Below are 16,145 nucleotides of genomic sequence, written 5' to 3'. Positions count from 1 at the left end.
CTTTTAAGGTTTATTATTGAATACCCAATACCTCCAGAAAGAAAATAAATGCTTATTGACAAATAGTTGTAATTCAGATTTAATCTCTAATATATTGAGTTAGAATCTGATCCAACCAATCATCTGATGAAACCAGATAATCTTTGTTCCCCCTTTCCTCACCCCATGAATTTTTATTGACTCCCAAAAAATTCCAACAGCTGTATTTTATTGAAAAACTCCCAGCCTCCATATTTAATAAAACAAACTGATTTTAATTTGTGTGTTAGAATTAGCATTTCCTAGAACTTTCAAATGAAAATCATAGAACTCAATTAAATGTTCTCAGGTAATGCAGCACTCACCTCTTTTGACGGATTGGCTGGGGATGTAAAAATAGTCTTCCAATAGGACCACACAAACATGACAAAAGATAGATGGAACACCACAAGGTAGACAACTGAAACAAAGAAGAAAAATAAGAGCATTTTAAAGTTAACAAAAATATAATGCTCTATTGTTGGGCTATGTATTTTTTTCCAGTCCAAACTATAACAGGATCCTAGAACCATTGAAGCTTACAACACATTTGGCACATCGTGGCTGTGCCAGCTCTTTGCAATCTAAAATTAATCCCACTACCATGTGCTCTCCTCGTAGCCCTGTGCCTCCCTCTGCTTCAAATAATTATCCAGCTTGCCCTTAAAAGATGTAATATTCTCAGTCTCAACTCCTCCCTGTGGCAAAACATTCCATGCTCTAACAACTCTGCATGAAGAAATTTCTCCTACTGATTACTTGCATTTATATAATGCCTTTAACATAGATGAACTAAGGCGCTTTACAGAAAGGAAAAGGAAATAAAAATAGAATAGATCAGGAAATGGAGGGAGAGACTGGGGAATGTAATTGAAAGCTCAGTCAAAAATTTGGGTTCAGAGAAGATTTTTTTAAAAATTGAGAGGGGTGGAAGCACAGAGGGATTTAGGGAGGGAGTTCTAAAGAGAAAGGCTGAGGTGACTGAAGGTTCTGCCACCAATGTGGAGCGAGGGGGGTGAGAGGGAATGCACTAAAGGTCAGTGTTGGACAACTGAAGGAGGTGAAAAGAGATATATGGCTGGAGGAAGTTGCAAAGATAGAGTGGGACAAAGCCATGAAGGAATGGGAAGAGAAGCCACTGCTGGAGATATGCAGGCTGCATTTGGATAGGTAGGTGTTAACCCATGCAACAGTAGTCCCACAAAGCTGAACAGTGGAGGAAGATTGTGTCAAATGTTGTGGAGAAGTCAAGGATGACAAGGAGAGATAACACATCATGGTCATAGTCATAAGGGATGTCACTGAAGACTTGGGCTAGGGTAGTCTTGGTGCTATAAGCAGGGTGGAATGTAGACTGGAGGAATTCCAACAGCGAGCTTTGGGACAGTCAAGAACAGAGTTAGAAGGTGATAATCTTAGAGGAAATGGAGGTTAGAAATGAGGTGGTAGCTGGAAAGGACAGACAGGGTCAGTTTTTTGAGGGGGATAATGATGACAAAGGTTTTGAAAGGGAGAGTGATGCTGTATAAAGAAAGGGAGCTGTTCAAAATGCCAATTAACATGGGGACCAGAAGGTGTAATTCAGCAATCAAGGGTTGAATAGAAAGGGGATCAAAGGAGTAGGGGGTAGGTTTTATGAAAGAGATGAGCTTGGAGAGAGCAATGGTTGAGATCAAGGAGAAACTGCAGAGCTATAAGGCATTAGCTGGAGTGGATGGGGGACTGAGGGAAGTCAGGTGCATGGAGAGGGCGGAAAATAAGGGGTAGCAGAGGGAGTTACAGCTGCACAGAATGTCTCAATCTTGGAGATGAAAAAAAATCTATGGGTTCTTCACACCTCATCTCCCAGGTGATGGCAGGGGAAATATTTGAGGAGGCAGTTGGCATTGAGAACATGAGCTCCAAGTTGTCCTTGGTTTTCGGGATTATCTTGGAATAGAGGCAGTTTTGACTGAGGAAAGCAAGGCATGGTAATGCTGGAAACGACTCAGTCGCATCTGGCGATGAATAATAGACCGGTTATGCACTCAACCTCTCAGCTAGGATTTTAACTCATCACTAACTCCCCAACCAGAGGAAATAATATTTCCCTATTTACCGCATCAAAATCCTCCATAGCTTTAATGTCCCTTCTCTAATGGGGTGTCTGAAACTGCATACTGTACTCTAACTGTGGCCTAACCATTGCTGTGCACAAATTTATTATCTCTGTGCTCTTGAGCTCCATGTTTCTATTTATAAACCATCCTAGCAAATTTCATCTCAACCTTTCAAAATGTTAGCTGCATTAACCATTTAATTTTTCAATCTTTTCCCAACTCATATTTCCAGACTACTCAAAATGACATTCCTCATCAAAGTAAACACATAACAATAAGCACTGTAGGAAGAGTTGGCTATAAACACAGACAAATCAGAACACTAAATCCTCTGCAATCTGGGGAAAGTGACTCCCAGGTGCCAACTCTGATGCTTTTGATGGTGTTGTACCTGATATATTGACAGCATTATATGAAAATCCAAAGAGGGGAGGCTGGCACTGTACATAATATAATGATGAACCTTTATAAAACACTGGTTCGGCCACAACTGGAGTATTGTGTTCAGTTCTGGGCACCGCACTTATAGGAAAGATGTGAAGGCCTGAGAGAGGGTGCAGAAGAGATTTGCTAGAATGATCCCAGGGATGAGGGACTTCAGTTATGTGGATAGACTGGAGAAGATGGGGTTGTTCTCCTTGGAACAGAGAAGGTTGCGAGGAGGTTTGATAGAGGTATTCAAAGTCATGAAGAGCCTAGACAGAGTAGATACAGAGAAACTGTTCCCATTAGCTGTAGGGTCAAGAACCAGAGGGCACAGATTTAAGGTGACTGGCAAAAGAATCAAAGGCGACATGAGGAAAAACTTTTTTACACAGCGAGTGGTTGTGATCTGGAATGCACTGCCTGAAGGGGTGGTGGAGGCAGATTCAATCATGGCCTTCAAAAGGGAACTGGATAAGTACTTGAAAGTAAAAAATTTGCAGGGCTATGGGGATAGGGCGGGGGAGTGGGACTAGCTGGATTGCTCTTGCAGAGAGCTGGCGCGGACTCGATGGGCTGAATGGCCTCCTTCCGTGCTGTAAACTTTCTATGATAATAAACCTTACATAAGACTGATAATTCAAGTGTCTTTTGCAACCTACACCACCATACCCTGTAGCCTATCCATTTTCTCTATGATACACAGAGAATTCTGGCATGCCAGAAGCAGATACCGATGCCAGAGTTAAAATTTGGGATGCAAATGGCACTGTGCAATACCAACAGAATAGGCAAAATAGTCAATTAACACCAAGATATCAGAAATATAATTCAGTGCTTTGTACCAAATGCAATGGAAGTTTGTGAAATAAAATCATCACTAATTGATTAGATAGAATCCACAGCTAGAGAGGGCTGTGTACTCCAACTTTTTACTATATTTTTACTATACTTCAACTTTTTACATTTACTTTCAATGTAGTAGTTCAATATGTAGTGACCATGGACAAATATATGATAGCTCACCACAGTGATTATTATAACTTACTCCCATGTGATCCTTAATCATCATCAGCAAACAATAGAAACAAAAATTAGATTATAATACTTGAGAAATTATAATCTGGAATGAGCAAATAAAGTTAATTCAGTACTTTTTAGAATCACTGGAGGTGTAGAATTTAACTCAGTGATAAATAAGTGCCTCCAGTTAATAAACTTTAAAAGTCAGTTAAGCAGAGGTTAAATTCAATTTACTGCTATAACCACAACTGAATCGGTTTAGAAAATGTAATCTCAACAAAAATTGGTATTGATCCAGAGGGAATAAAACAGGCCAAAGCCTTTTACCAAAAGTACTGCAACACAACCTTTTTTTGGAATCACGTATTACAGAGTGATTGCTACTTCCTTGTACAAAGTCCTCTCCGATTATGGATCTTTCATCTCAATAGTGTTGATCTACCAGCACAAAAGCACTCATGTTAATGTATTCAATGTACTTCACAGCATATTAACCTAGACAATCTGCTACTTCATCTGCATGAGCGCTCTTCCATCCTATCCTTACTGATCTGAAATTATTAAAGGAATCAGCATTGACATGCCATATTATAGAAATTCAAATACTGACAGCCTAACAGATTACAAGAAACAAATGCAACTCAACAAGCAACTTCTTCTGCATTAGTATTAGCCTTGGTCTAATGGATAGCTGGCATCACAATTCAGCACTATAAACTAATCCAAGTGCTCCAAATTTGCCAGTTGGTAATATAATAAAGATTGGTTCAGTATTTATCTAAGGTATTACTATCATACTTACTTAGCAAATACTATATTTACAAAATCATCCAAGAGTAGAATACAGGGGCAAGAAATTCAGTTTGTAATAAAGGAAGTGACACACAGGGTTTCAGTGGAGATTTAGTTTTTTTGCCTTATGCACTGCTCTTTTCCTCACCACCCACCAAGTCTTTGAGAGCCAGGATTTCATCTCGAAACACTGAACTTGAATGGCAGTGTATTTAATTTTAATGCAGTGCTGTTGCTAGAACTCACTCTGCTTGGTTTCTGCCTACTATGCTGACTGATTGCCACAGTTCTCAAGCACAGAAAGCAAGCGCAGTAAGTGAGAGCCAATCAAGAGTGAATCCCATCAACAGCACTCAAGTGCAGAAAAAAAACAAGGACGGGGCAGATCCTGTAGCCACAGAATCATAGAACACCAGGGGACCTCATCATTCTCCATTTATATTAAAGAGCCACTTTCACTGGCTCCCTTCCTGCTGGTCTGCCCTGTTTACATTTCAGGGTGGATTCAGCAACAATGACAACTACACATGTGCAAAACAGATGCTCCGAAATAATGAATACAACTTTAACAGAACTGCAGAGGTGTAAATCTCATGCATGCATAGTTGCAGCGAAGTCCACATTTGCAACTGTCAGTCTGGTCAGGATCTTCCCCAGTATCTGTACAGACCTTTCCTGATGACAGAGGAAAGTCTGTACAGATCAGCAACTTGGAATGTGCATTCTTGGCTTCTATAGGTGAGCATGTTCGCGACCAGACTAAAAAATAGTGGGACAATACCTATCAAGGCAAGTATTACATTTTTAGTCCTTTCGATCCTAGATTATTTCAGCTCTCATATCTTACGCAGTCCCAAGATCTGACTTCAGCCTCAAAGAGGCACAGAATCACAGCAGGACTTGTTTTTTTTCAGTTTGATATCAAGCATATTTATTCCACAAACAAAGAACAAGTGAACAATGTAATAGTGATAGAGTCATAGAATGATACAGCACAGAAGGAGGCCATTCAGCCCACTGTGCCTGTGCCAGCTCTTTGAAAGAAGTTTCCAATTAGTCCCATTCCCCACAGCCCTGCAAATTTTTCCCCTTCCAGTATTTTTCCAATTACCTTTTGAAAGTTATTATTGAATCTGCTTCCACCACCCTTTCAGGCAGTGCATTCCAGATCATAACAACTTGCTGTGTAAAAAAATTTCTCCTCGTCTCACCTCTGGTTCTTTTGCCAATTGCCTTAAAATTGCCAATAGTGATGTAGATGTTATACATTTTTACAGCAGAAAGTCTTTTGTCTAACTCAAAAATAGACAAAATAGGAAAAGTCACAACAAAACTCTTTTTATAGATGATTTTTATTAATGTGCTCCCTTTCAAAGTTTTAATATTTTCTGCCTTATGGAGTTATCTAGTATATTTTATCTTTTCCTGGGAAATTTCTAATTGGTTTAACTATCTTCTGATTATTCAGATTAATGAGTTAATCCAGTCACTTAAATACCCTTTCACTGGTTGCTCGTTTGGAATTTTCATAACTAACAGTTGGATTTAAAGCTTAGCTTGGTTCCACCCCTCAAGCTTAGAGTTTGAAAGCCAGTTTGAACTGATCTTGCAATACATGCATCAAAATAAGCTGGTTACAGGAATCTGAACTGCAGTTGTTTTTTTTCTTAAAATCGTTTATGAAGAGACCGGATTTAAACAATAAAACTGGACAAAAGTAGTTTATGTCACAGGGAAGTCTTTGTGGGTACAACACTGGAATCAGTTCAATTTACTTTACAAAGTTGCTTCCGACAGGGTTCTTGCTGGATACAACCCTGTAAAGTAAATGGAATATGATACTAAGGAGCATGGTTCTGAATTACTGCAATTTGATTTTGTGTACCACATGTTCCTGAGAAGAAAAATATTCTACAAGATATTAAATGAGGTTTAATCTACAAAGGAAATACTGTCCCTTTAAATAAATAATCTGATGCTGCCCCATTCCTCACTACTAGTTCTTAGTTCATGATTAGCCGGAATCAGGAGCACCATTAACAACAGCTTTGGTCTCAGGTTTTATCACTGGTTTGTTCTGAATAAGTCAATCTCAGCCAAGGTGACAATGGGGCACCACAATTTGCCTCACTATTCCTGGGCAAGAGGGGGGTAAGTTAATTAAATCAACCAGTACCCAGTTCTTGATCACTTGCTGGAAATGCAGGTGGACTGGGTTGGGTTTGAGTGTGACATGCCCCATGTTGACAATCACTACTTTCCATAAGAACCTACGAAATAGGATTAGGCTGTATGGCCCCTCGAGCCTGCTCCGCTATTCAATAAGATCATGGCTGACGATCTACCTCCATTTCACTTTCCCACCCTATCCCCATATCCCTTGATTCCCTTAGTGTCCAAATATCCATTGATCTCAGTCTTGAATATACTCAACGACTGAGTATCCACAGCCCTCTGGGGTAGAGAATTCCAAAGAGTCACAACCCCGAGTGAAGAAATTTCTCATCTCGGTCCTAAATGGCTGACCTCTTATTTTGAGACTATAACCCTAGTTCTAGACTCTCCAGCCAGGGGAAACAGCCTCTCAGCATCTACTCTGTCAAGCCCTCTTAGAATCTTATATGTTTCAATGAGATCACCCCTCATTCTTCTAAATTCCAGAGAATACAGGCCCATTCTACTCAATTTCTCCTCTTCAGACAACCCTCTCATTCCAGGAATCAATCTAGTGAACCTTCTTTGTTTCAAACTCACATTAAAAAAAACACTTGGGTAAGGTACTGAAGAGATAGTGATACCCATGACATTGTATAGTACAAATCATCAGCTTAGGAGAAGCTAAGGGAGAAATTGGAAGGAAAATTTGAAAGGAAACGTCACAGTTGCATTAAATTTTACATCACTTAATCCAGGCCCAGCCAAATTCTCCAGCAGTGTGTGTTATCAAATATTCAGTAGTATACCAGAGTTAGTCAAATATTATAAAGAACATCATACAGTACCTTAGTGTTCTTTATCATATTCTGTAAGTATCTTTTTTGCCCTAGTAGCTAACAAAATATCAAATACATTTCAGCATTAAGATGGAGTATGTAAAGCAGATTGCTCCAAACATGTATTCTTCCCTTCAAAATTTTAGATACCTGTATTTGACAAACACAGGATTACAATGAGGATGCTTTAATCAGTATAACCCAAAATAACTGACATTTATTTTAGAAAAGCTCACATTCTTTTAACATAGCTGAATGTAGATTTTAATCTGACTCCTATTTTCATTATTCCACCACACTTCAAGGATGTAGTGTATTGGGCCGGATTTTGCTGTAAAAATAACAGTGAGGCTAACAGCAGACACCATTATTTATGTGCAAATCGGACAGTAACTTCCGGCGACCACACGTGAGCCGTTAAATGCGGAAATCTGGAAGTTGCTGTCTGAGATGTGCTACTTCTCCAAAAGCTGCACAAAAACGGCATCTCACTGTCTGACTCACTATTCAAATGTATTTTGAAAGAATTCAATGGCCTCTGCTTCAACTACTGTTTGTAGTAGAGAATTCCACATTCTAATGACCCTCTATATAAACTATTTTTTTCTAACTTCTCCTTCAATTTTTATTACTGTAAATTTGTGATTTCTCTTTACCATCTTACCAGCCAATGGAAACAACTATCACTATTTATCGAATCACAACCTTTCATAATCTTGAAGATCTCAGAGGTCTTTCAAATTTCTCAGATCCAGTAAAAGCCCCAACTTCTCACGTCTCGCTTCATAACTCCTCATCCATGTATACATGCATACACAGTAACAAAACCGTCCTTGCAAAATAATGTAAACTGCTGTACTGCAATACACTAGATAAGCTAAATACTATTTTGTCACACATAATATGATCATTTAGGAATAATTAACTATGATTGGGAGAGGAAGAAACAATGAGTGACAAGCTCCCTGCACATTGGAAACGAGTTCAAATTCAGGCCAGACTGAACAATATAACTTTGTTTCTGAGTGAGATAATATCACAAGTCTGCCAAAATCCAGCAACAACTGTCACTAGATTGCAATTTCAGAGGGGCAACAAAAATGGCTGATGTGCAAGACTAAAGATTTATACCCCAGGAGATACATGTTGACTTCTAAGGTTGGGATTCAGACAGCTTTACTCTCCATATGGCTCATGCTGTAATTACCCTGGAATGCTGAGTAGTTAAGTGTTCCTTACCCTATTATTGATACCCCTCCCATTGATGACTGCATAAAATATACATGGTAAAATGAAATTGTAGTCATATCACAACTAAGTTCTATGTTTACTTGAACACAAATGAGAAAACTATCCATATTCAAATACAAAGCATTTTTTGTCGTGTTACTTTTCTGAGACATCAAAACACAGTAGGTTAAATATAAATCCTCACCTTTTTCTCCAATGCTCTGGATGGTAGCTGCAAGATAGAAAAAGAAACAGTTGAAACTTGCGACACCAGAAGATGTAAACTTACACATTAACCAAAGCTCTTTCACAATTTTATCAGCAAGTCCAAACTATGATAGCCACATTAATAGGTAGCCAAAATACAATGTCCCATTTATTTTACAGCACTGCCGCCAATGGCAGCCCTTGCTTTATGGACTATAAAATACTCAAAGTGACACTGCTGCCTCTGAAGATGCAATGATCTACCCAAGGGGCGATTTTCACAAGTGCCTCTGAACAGTCCCACTCTTGGTGTCAATACAAACACTGTTGCTGGAGTCAAAGGCCAGCCATGAAAATTTTACTCATGCCTATATGCACCTTCCTCAAACCAATGAAACAAACTCAACCTGTGATTTAAAACAACTATACATGTACAAGTTCTGACAAAAGGTCTTCGACCTGAATTATTAACTGTTTCTTTCTCCACACGTGCTGCCTGACTTGCTGAGTATTTGCAGCATTTTCTGTTTTTATTTCAGATTTCCAGCATCTGCAGTATTTTGCTTCTGCTATACATGTACAAGATTCTCAATGTACAGTTGTTTTTAGTGTTGCAGTGCTATGGACTGACTGTGTTTGGCAATGTAAACAGGTGGCTTCCACAGCAATTGGGAGCCTAGGGCACTGTGGCAGAATTGCTTCTATTTCTATGGATAAAGTTGCCAGGCTAAAAAAAAGAGACCTTTTGAAATAGTGAGAATCTCCTTTTTGTTTCTTTTCATCAATTTTATCCTCTCCTGAAGCTGTTAACTCTTGATGGAGTTTGGTTCTACAGGCACTGGTCACCCTCCATCGCCCTACTGGCCTTCATGTGTGAGCTTACATGGTGACCTTTGGCAGGGTATTTGAATGTATGGGTAAGACATCATAACCATCTTGTCCTCATCCAACATCTATACATGTACTTTCCAACAGGGGTCACTCGATAGCAATCAGGATCAGGAGCTCTGGATAATTTTCCCCTTCTTAGGACCTTTTAATCTGATGTCAACTGAGCTGTCTGGGAAGCCTGAAACTTCAGGTCTTTGCAAAAACTTTCTCTAACATTATTAAGTAAGCTCTTGAAAAGCTTTAGAAAGTGAATCTGAACCGGATGACACAATATTGAAGTACAATAACAAGCTAAACTTGTCAAGTTTTAATATCCCAATACTTAGCCCAGGTTTATATACAGTAGTAATACATTTAAACAATTAACGGCACAAAATATGACATTTAAATATACAGGGAGAAACAACCCATCAGGAAGCCTGACACCTTTCTTTCCTGGCACAAGTTGCACATTACACATTTAGCACATAGAACAATAGCTGTTTCCATGTGGTGTACTCACTGCTGCCAACTAAGAGGAAGCATAAACAAAACAGGCCAAAATTGCAAGCAGGTTATGCAACAGTCATGTCCTGTAATTGTTGCTTAGTTTCTTGTCAGTTCATAGTTTCCCCTATTTTAATGTAATTAGTTGAAGCAATTAAGATACAGTACTACCCCTTATTTTCTGATGAAAATCGGATCACAGTATGAAACGGTACATTTTGGAGGGAAGCCAAACTTTGATTCCTCTCACCCCTCCCCAGTAGATTTTAGAATATATTCAGCAAATTATTCCGGTTAATGCAGGTCTGATTTTTCTTCAAGTCCTATCCAATAGTAAAATATTTCTGGAATGTAATTTTTTTTCCCACAGAATAACTAGCAATTTGATAAAGATGCAAAAAGCAAAATACTGCAGATGCTGAAAGTTTGAAACAAAAACTTTCAGCAGTCACAGAAAAGCTGAAATCACAGCAGTCAGTCAACATTTTTGGAGAAGGCAGAGTATTGATGTATTGGGCATGTACATGTCTTCAAAACTGAGTAAAAGACAGATGTGTCATAGAGTCATAGAGTTATACAGCACGGATAGAGGCCCTTCGGCCCATCGTGTCCACGCCGGCCATCAGCCCTGTCTACTCTAATCCCATATTCCAGCATTTGGTCCGTAGCCTTGTGCATATTAACATGGTCAGAAAAAGAGGGGGAAATATATATGCTAAAAAAAAAGAAATGAACAGAGGTAGTATCAGTGGAATAATGTACCAGATAATCTCAGTCAAGTAATAGACAGTAGCGTTAAGGCATTTAAAGAAATAAAGGGGTTGTGAATAGCTAAGAAAGAGAGAGACCTGGGGTAAATGCGAGAAAATTTTAAAAATGGATAGCCTGAATGGGGGTGGGAGGGTAGGTGTGAAATTAAAACAAGTTTAAAAACGAGGATGCTGATAAAGTTTAAGTCAAGATTCAGACCTGAGGGTTGCAGTGTGCTTAGAAGAAAGATGAGATGAGATATTGCCCGTTAAGCTTGTGTTGATCTCCATTGCAACAGAATACAAAACCAATGACAAGAGGTCAGAGAATTGGAGGGAGAGTTAAAAGTGGTGACCCACAGGTAGCTTAGTGTCACACATGCGGACAGAACAGAGATAGTTGGCAGTTACCTAATCTGCATGTGGTCTCCCCAGTGTAGAGGAGACTGTGAGCAACAAATACAATATAATAGTGAGTGGTCCAATGTCAGAGGTGCCATTTTTTAGATGCGACATTAAACCAAGGTTCACCTTCCTACATGGGTGGACATAATAGATCCCATGACATTATTTGAAAAGGAGCAGGACATTCTTGATATCTTGGACACCATTTATCCCTCAACCAACATTATCAAAACAGATTAAGTGGCCAATTATCTCATTTGTTGTTTGCGGGACCTTACTGTTTGCAAATTGGTCCCCATGTTTGCCTACATGACAACAGTGGCTGTACTTCAAAAATTCACTGACTGAAGTGCTTTGGGAGATCTTGAGGACGTGAAAGGCACTATATAATTGCAAATTCTTTCTTCTTTTCTTACTAGATTAGAGGAATTACACATAAATTGCTGTTGCTCAAAGAGTAATTGAGTCCCTGAATAGAATGTGGAAGGAGGTGAATGGACAGGTGATACTTCTGCGTTTGCACGGTAAGGTGATGGGGGAACGGCTGCTGGAAGTTGGGCGGTGGAATGGTCCCTACAGAAAATAGAGAGGGAAGGGAGGGAAAGATGGGTTCCATGGTGCGATCATGCTCACCAGATCATGTCATTTCTGCCACCTACAAAATGATCCCATCACAGAACACATCTTTCCCTCCACTCTGCTTTCAGAGGGACTGCTCCCTCCCTAACACTGGTGCACTTTGCCACCACCCCAACTTCCAGCTGCTTCCCTAGCACCTTTACATGCAAATGCAGGAGATGTATCGCCTGTCCATTCACCTCCACCCACACTGTTGTCCAGGGCCCTGACAATTTTCCATGTGAAACAGCAATTTATATGCACTAACTCTCATCTAGTCTACCGTATTCACTGATCAAAGTGCGGTCTCTTCCACAATGGGGAGACCAAATGCAGATTAGGTGACTGCTATGCTTATTATCTCTGTTCTCTGCAAATGTGACACTAAGCTACTGGTGGTTCACCAATCTAACTCTTCTGCCAATTTCTCCTCTGACTTCACAGGCCTCCTACACTGTTGCCTCATCTTTCTCCTAGGTATCCTACAATGCTCCGAGCATTGACTTCATTAATTTCAGCTTTTAGTCATATCCTTATTTTCAAATCTATTTCAATTTCATACCAGACCCCCAGGTTTTACACTTCTCCCATTTTCTTGCCTTTACTTCAGGCCCCTCACTTCCTTAGGTAGTTACGCATCCCTTTTCTCTTTACTATCTCAATGCATCTAATACTTAACTGAGACTGTTACATCAGTAATGCTTCTTGTGTGTGTGTGTATTATATCACACACATATATAAAAAATGTTTTCTACCCCCTTTTTGCTTGCATTAGTATTTCTGTCCCTCTCCTGTTTTTAAAAGAATGAACTTGAAATGTCAACTGTCTGTCCTCCCCACAGACATTGATTGTCCTGCTGTGTGGTTTCAACTTTTTGATAATGATGAATCTTCTAGCAAATCAAACACAAGTTGATTTTCATCTTTACATTTAGTGAATGAACTTTTATATTCCAGGCAATAAGCTGTGAGGCAATAGTGGCTTATACTGTTTAAATAAATACATTTATACATAAAAGGGACAGGCATATCACTGAGTTTGAGAACAACACCCATGTCCTGCAAGATTGCACAGGTGACTTTGGGAAGAGATTTAGAAATAAACACCAACAAAACAAATTACACATCTCTGAAATAATGTTATTCTTTTTTCACCTTCTGCTTTGTTACTATTGCAATGACTTCTAAAGCAACTATAATGTTCTATTTGTACCAACTTCATTTAATACCAACATAGGTCTTGAACATGGCCCTGTCTGCCTCACATTCAGATAAATTCTGCATAGTGCCATTTGTAATGCACAAACAGCATTGGAGTGGGGAGGGCATTTTGGCAGATGTGTTTTTTTTTAAAACTAACATTACCAAAATTGATACAACTGCAAATTATCTCAGTATAGTTCACCAACTCCATCCCTCTCCTTGGCCACTGTCCAAGGCTGAACCAGACTGTTCGCACCCTTGGCATCCTACTTTACCCGATGAGCTTCCGACCACACATCCACTCCATCACCAAGACCGCCTACTTCCACCTCCGTAACATCGCCCTTCTCCGTCCTGGCCTCAGCTCATCTGCTGCTGAAACCCTCATCCATGCCTTAGTTACCTGTAGACTTGACAATGCTCTCCTGGCCGGTCTCCCATCTTCCACCCTCCATAAACTTGAGCTCATCCTAAACTCTGCTGCCCATATCCTAACTCGCATCAAGTCCTGTTCACCCATCACCCCTGTGCTCGCTAACCTACATTGGCTCCTGGTCTGGGAATGCCTCGATTTTAAAATTCTCATCCTTGTTTTTAACTCCCTCCATGGCTTCGCCCTTCCCTATCTCTGTAACCTCCTACAACCAGCCCTATAACCTTCCGAGATCTCTGTGCTCCTCCAATTCTTGTCTCTTGCATATCTCTGATTTTATTTGCTCCACCACTGACAGCCGTGCCTTCAGCTGTCTAGGCCCAAAGTTCTGGAATTCCCTCTCTAAACCTCTCCTCCTTTAAGATGCTCCTTAAAACCTACCTCTTTGACCAAGCTTTTGGTCACCTGTCCTTTTGTTTGATAACACTCATGTGATGCGCCTTGGGACATTTTACAACGTTAAAGGTGCTATATCAATGCAAGTTGTTGTAGTTAGGCCAATTTGAACATTAATATTCATCATCTGCAGTTTTAAATACTACCCATACAGTATACACCAATAAAAAAATGTTTAAACTCACAGAAAAGTCACTACCGTCATCAGGTAGTGTCCATCAGGGTTTCACACAACAGTAATTTCATTACTGATTTTTACTACTTTTCCCTCCTCCTGAAGGTATCAACTTCTAGGAACTCCTAGAAGTACAGTTCCATAAGCATTTTCCAATATTTTTCTCTTCATTTGTGAGCCACTGGGCATTAAGCATGCTCTGAGTGCAGAAGCATCACAGTCAATCTTGATCCTGTCCTCACCCAATATCCACACAAGTGTGTATCTCCAGAAGAAATCACTGGCTACAATCAGAAGCGGCGATCGAGGCAATTATTTCCTCCCTAACCCAGAAATACCAAGTACGACAGCAGCAGTGTAGTGCCACCCCGAGTGAGATGAGGTAACTCAGCGGAGGGTATTGAGTCTGGGACTTCCTGGTCTGTGAAGATCACCTACTTACTAGCTGAGCCGGAGAAAAATCACAGAAAATTTAACACAGCTATTAAGAGGGAGATTTTACACCATCTACACAATTTGCTTCCATTTATCTACTATATCAAAAGGAGGACTCAATCTTATTTAGATTCAACGATTAGATCAAAGTCATTAACTTTCTGTCTTGCTCTTTCTTTAAGGAACTAAACAAGCTACCATTTTCCAACGCCAATGGCATACAGTTTAAGGCATCTAAGTCCATTTTTTTCTATGCTCCGGTCATTACCGAGTACGTATTTTGAAAAACAACAAAGTAATTCGACAGGTGACGATGAATAGAATCAAGATCGATTCGATTGCAAGTTAATTCTTTTGCTGGCCAACCTCTTCAGTTTAAAATGATCAAATCCACAGGGTTGTTACTCTGGCCATCTGCAGCTGGACTGACTGGGAGTTGCTGGGGACCGAGGAGGAGATAGCTCGCTGCCTGCAGATTGTAAACCATCAGTGTAAAAGCGGCGGGCGGCTCTAGTCCGCACACTCTCCGCATCCTTTAAACCCCGGCTGATCCCCAGCCTGTGCGCGGCTGTCGGAGAGGCTCCTTTACCTGGCTTTGACAGGGAGACCGAGGCGGTCAGTTCCTCCTGCTCTAATCCCAGGTCCTGCCCCGCCTGTATAATACAATGTTTTTTTTTAAAAAAGGAACGACTACAGATCGTGCGTGTGTTTATTCTTTTTACTCACAGATACATAATTCTACCACGTAAGCGTAGTAAGACCAACAGGCGACGAGCGCGATAAAAATAACAGGAATCCAGCCGACCACCCGCTGACAACACCTCAGAACATTAGACGGCGCCATCTTCCTCCCTCCCCCCCATCTGAAGTCATCGCGAACAGCTCCGCAAGCGTCAGCACGCACAAGCACGCCACCTATGGGAGGAACCTCGGAGGGGTATCTGTCACGTGGTCGACTTGCATTGAAGTAAGGATTGGCTTGACCGTGTTCATTTGGGTTTTGATTTTTTTTAAGACCTGGTAGCTTTCAATTGTGGTGAAGTAAGGATTGGCATAGCCATGGTTCATTGAGTTTGAAAAATTATTTTAGACCTGGCAGCTTTCAATCATTCATTATGGTGAAGTAAGAATTGGCATGGCCATGGTTTTTTTTTTAAAAAGTGTTTAGACCAGGCAGCTTTTCAATCACTGGGACTGATTCATTTTGGTTTAAAAATGTATATGTCAAAGTAAAGCTTCCATACATGACAACACTTCAAAAGTAACTCATTGGCTGTGAAGCACTTTGGGATGTCGTGAGGTTGTGAAAGGCATTATATACATGCAACTTCTTTCTCTTTCTTAAACATGAAATCTGTTGATCATAAATGCCAATCCCAGGAATGAGTTTTAATGCTTCAGGTTTGCTTTTATAATTTCACTGAAAATATCCAAAAACACTTGATTTTATATATATTTTTCTCTACCATATTGACTCCTGTTGCAATTATATTCTATGGAGGACTCAAAAGATTTAGTGGGGAATACAAACAGAGTTTCAGGAAATACAGCAGCAGGTCCGTCAGCATC

General features: G+C 40.1%; 1 protein-coding gene across 4 annotated transcripts in view; it reads right to left on the bottom strand.

Moving 5' to 3' along the window:
* LOC137322880 (palmitoyltransferase ZDHHC20-B-like) overlaps nt 1-15,445 on the bottom strand; it is an 88,973-nt gene extending 73,528 nt beyond the window's left edge. For 2 of the 4 annotated variants that reach the window (XM_067986067.1, XM_067986068.1), the window contains exons 1-3: nt 15,303-15,445; nt 8,784-8,810; nt 345-439 (exon numbers count right to left, since the gene is read on the bottom strand). In XM_067986067.1, coding sequence (XP_067842168.1) covers nt 345-439; nt 8,784-8,810; nt 15,303-15,420 — 240 coding nt within the window. In that variant the 5' untranslated portion in view covers nt 15,421-15,445. Of the gene's footprint in view, nt 1-344; nt 440-8,783; nt 8,811-14,151; nt 14,603-15,302 lie in introns of those variants that run through there. The other 2 variants (XM_067986071.1, XM_067986069.1) reach the window with 2 other exon arrangements.
* Between the last annotated feature and the right edge of the window lie 700 nt (nt 15,446-16,145).

Source organism: Heptranchias perlo, chromosome 6 (genome assembly GCF_035084215.1).
Source record: "Heptranchias perlo isolate sHepPer1 chromosome 6, sHepPer1.hap1, whole genome shotgun sequence".
Taxonomy (NCBI): Eukaryota; Metazoa; Chordata; class Chondrichthyes; order Hexanchiformes; family Hexanchidae; genus Heptranchias; species Heptranchias perlo.
The sequence above is the reverse complement of the archived record's forward strand: the minus strand, read 5'-3'. Positions and strand labels throughout refer to the sequence as shown.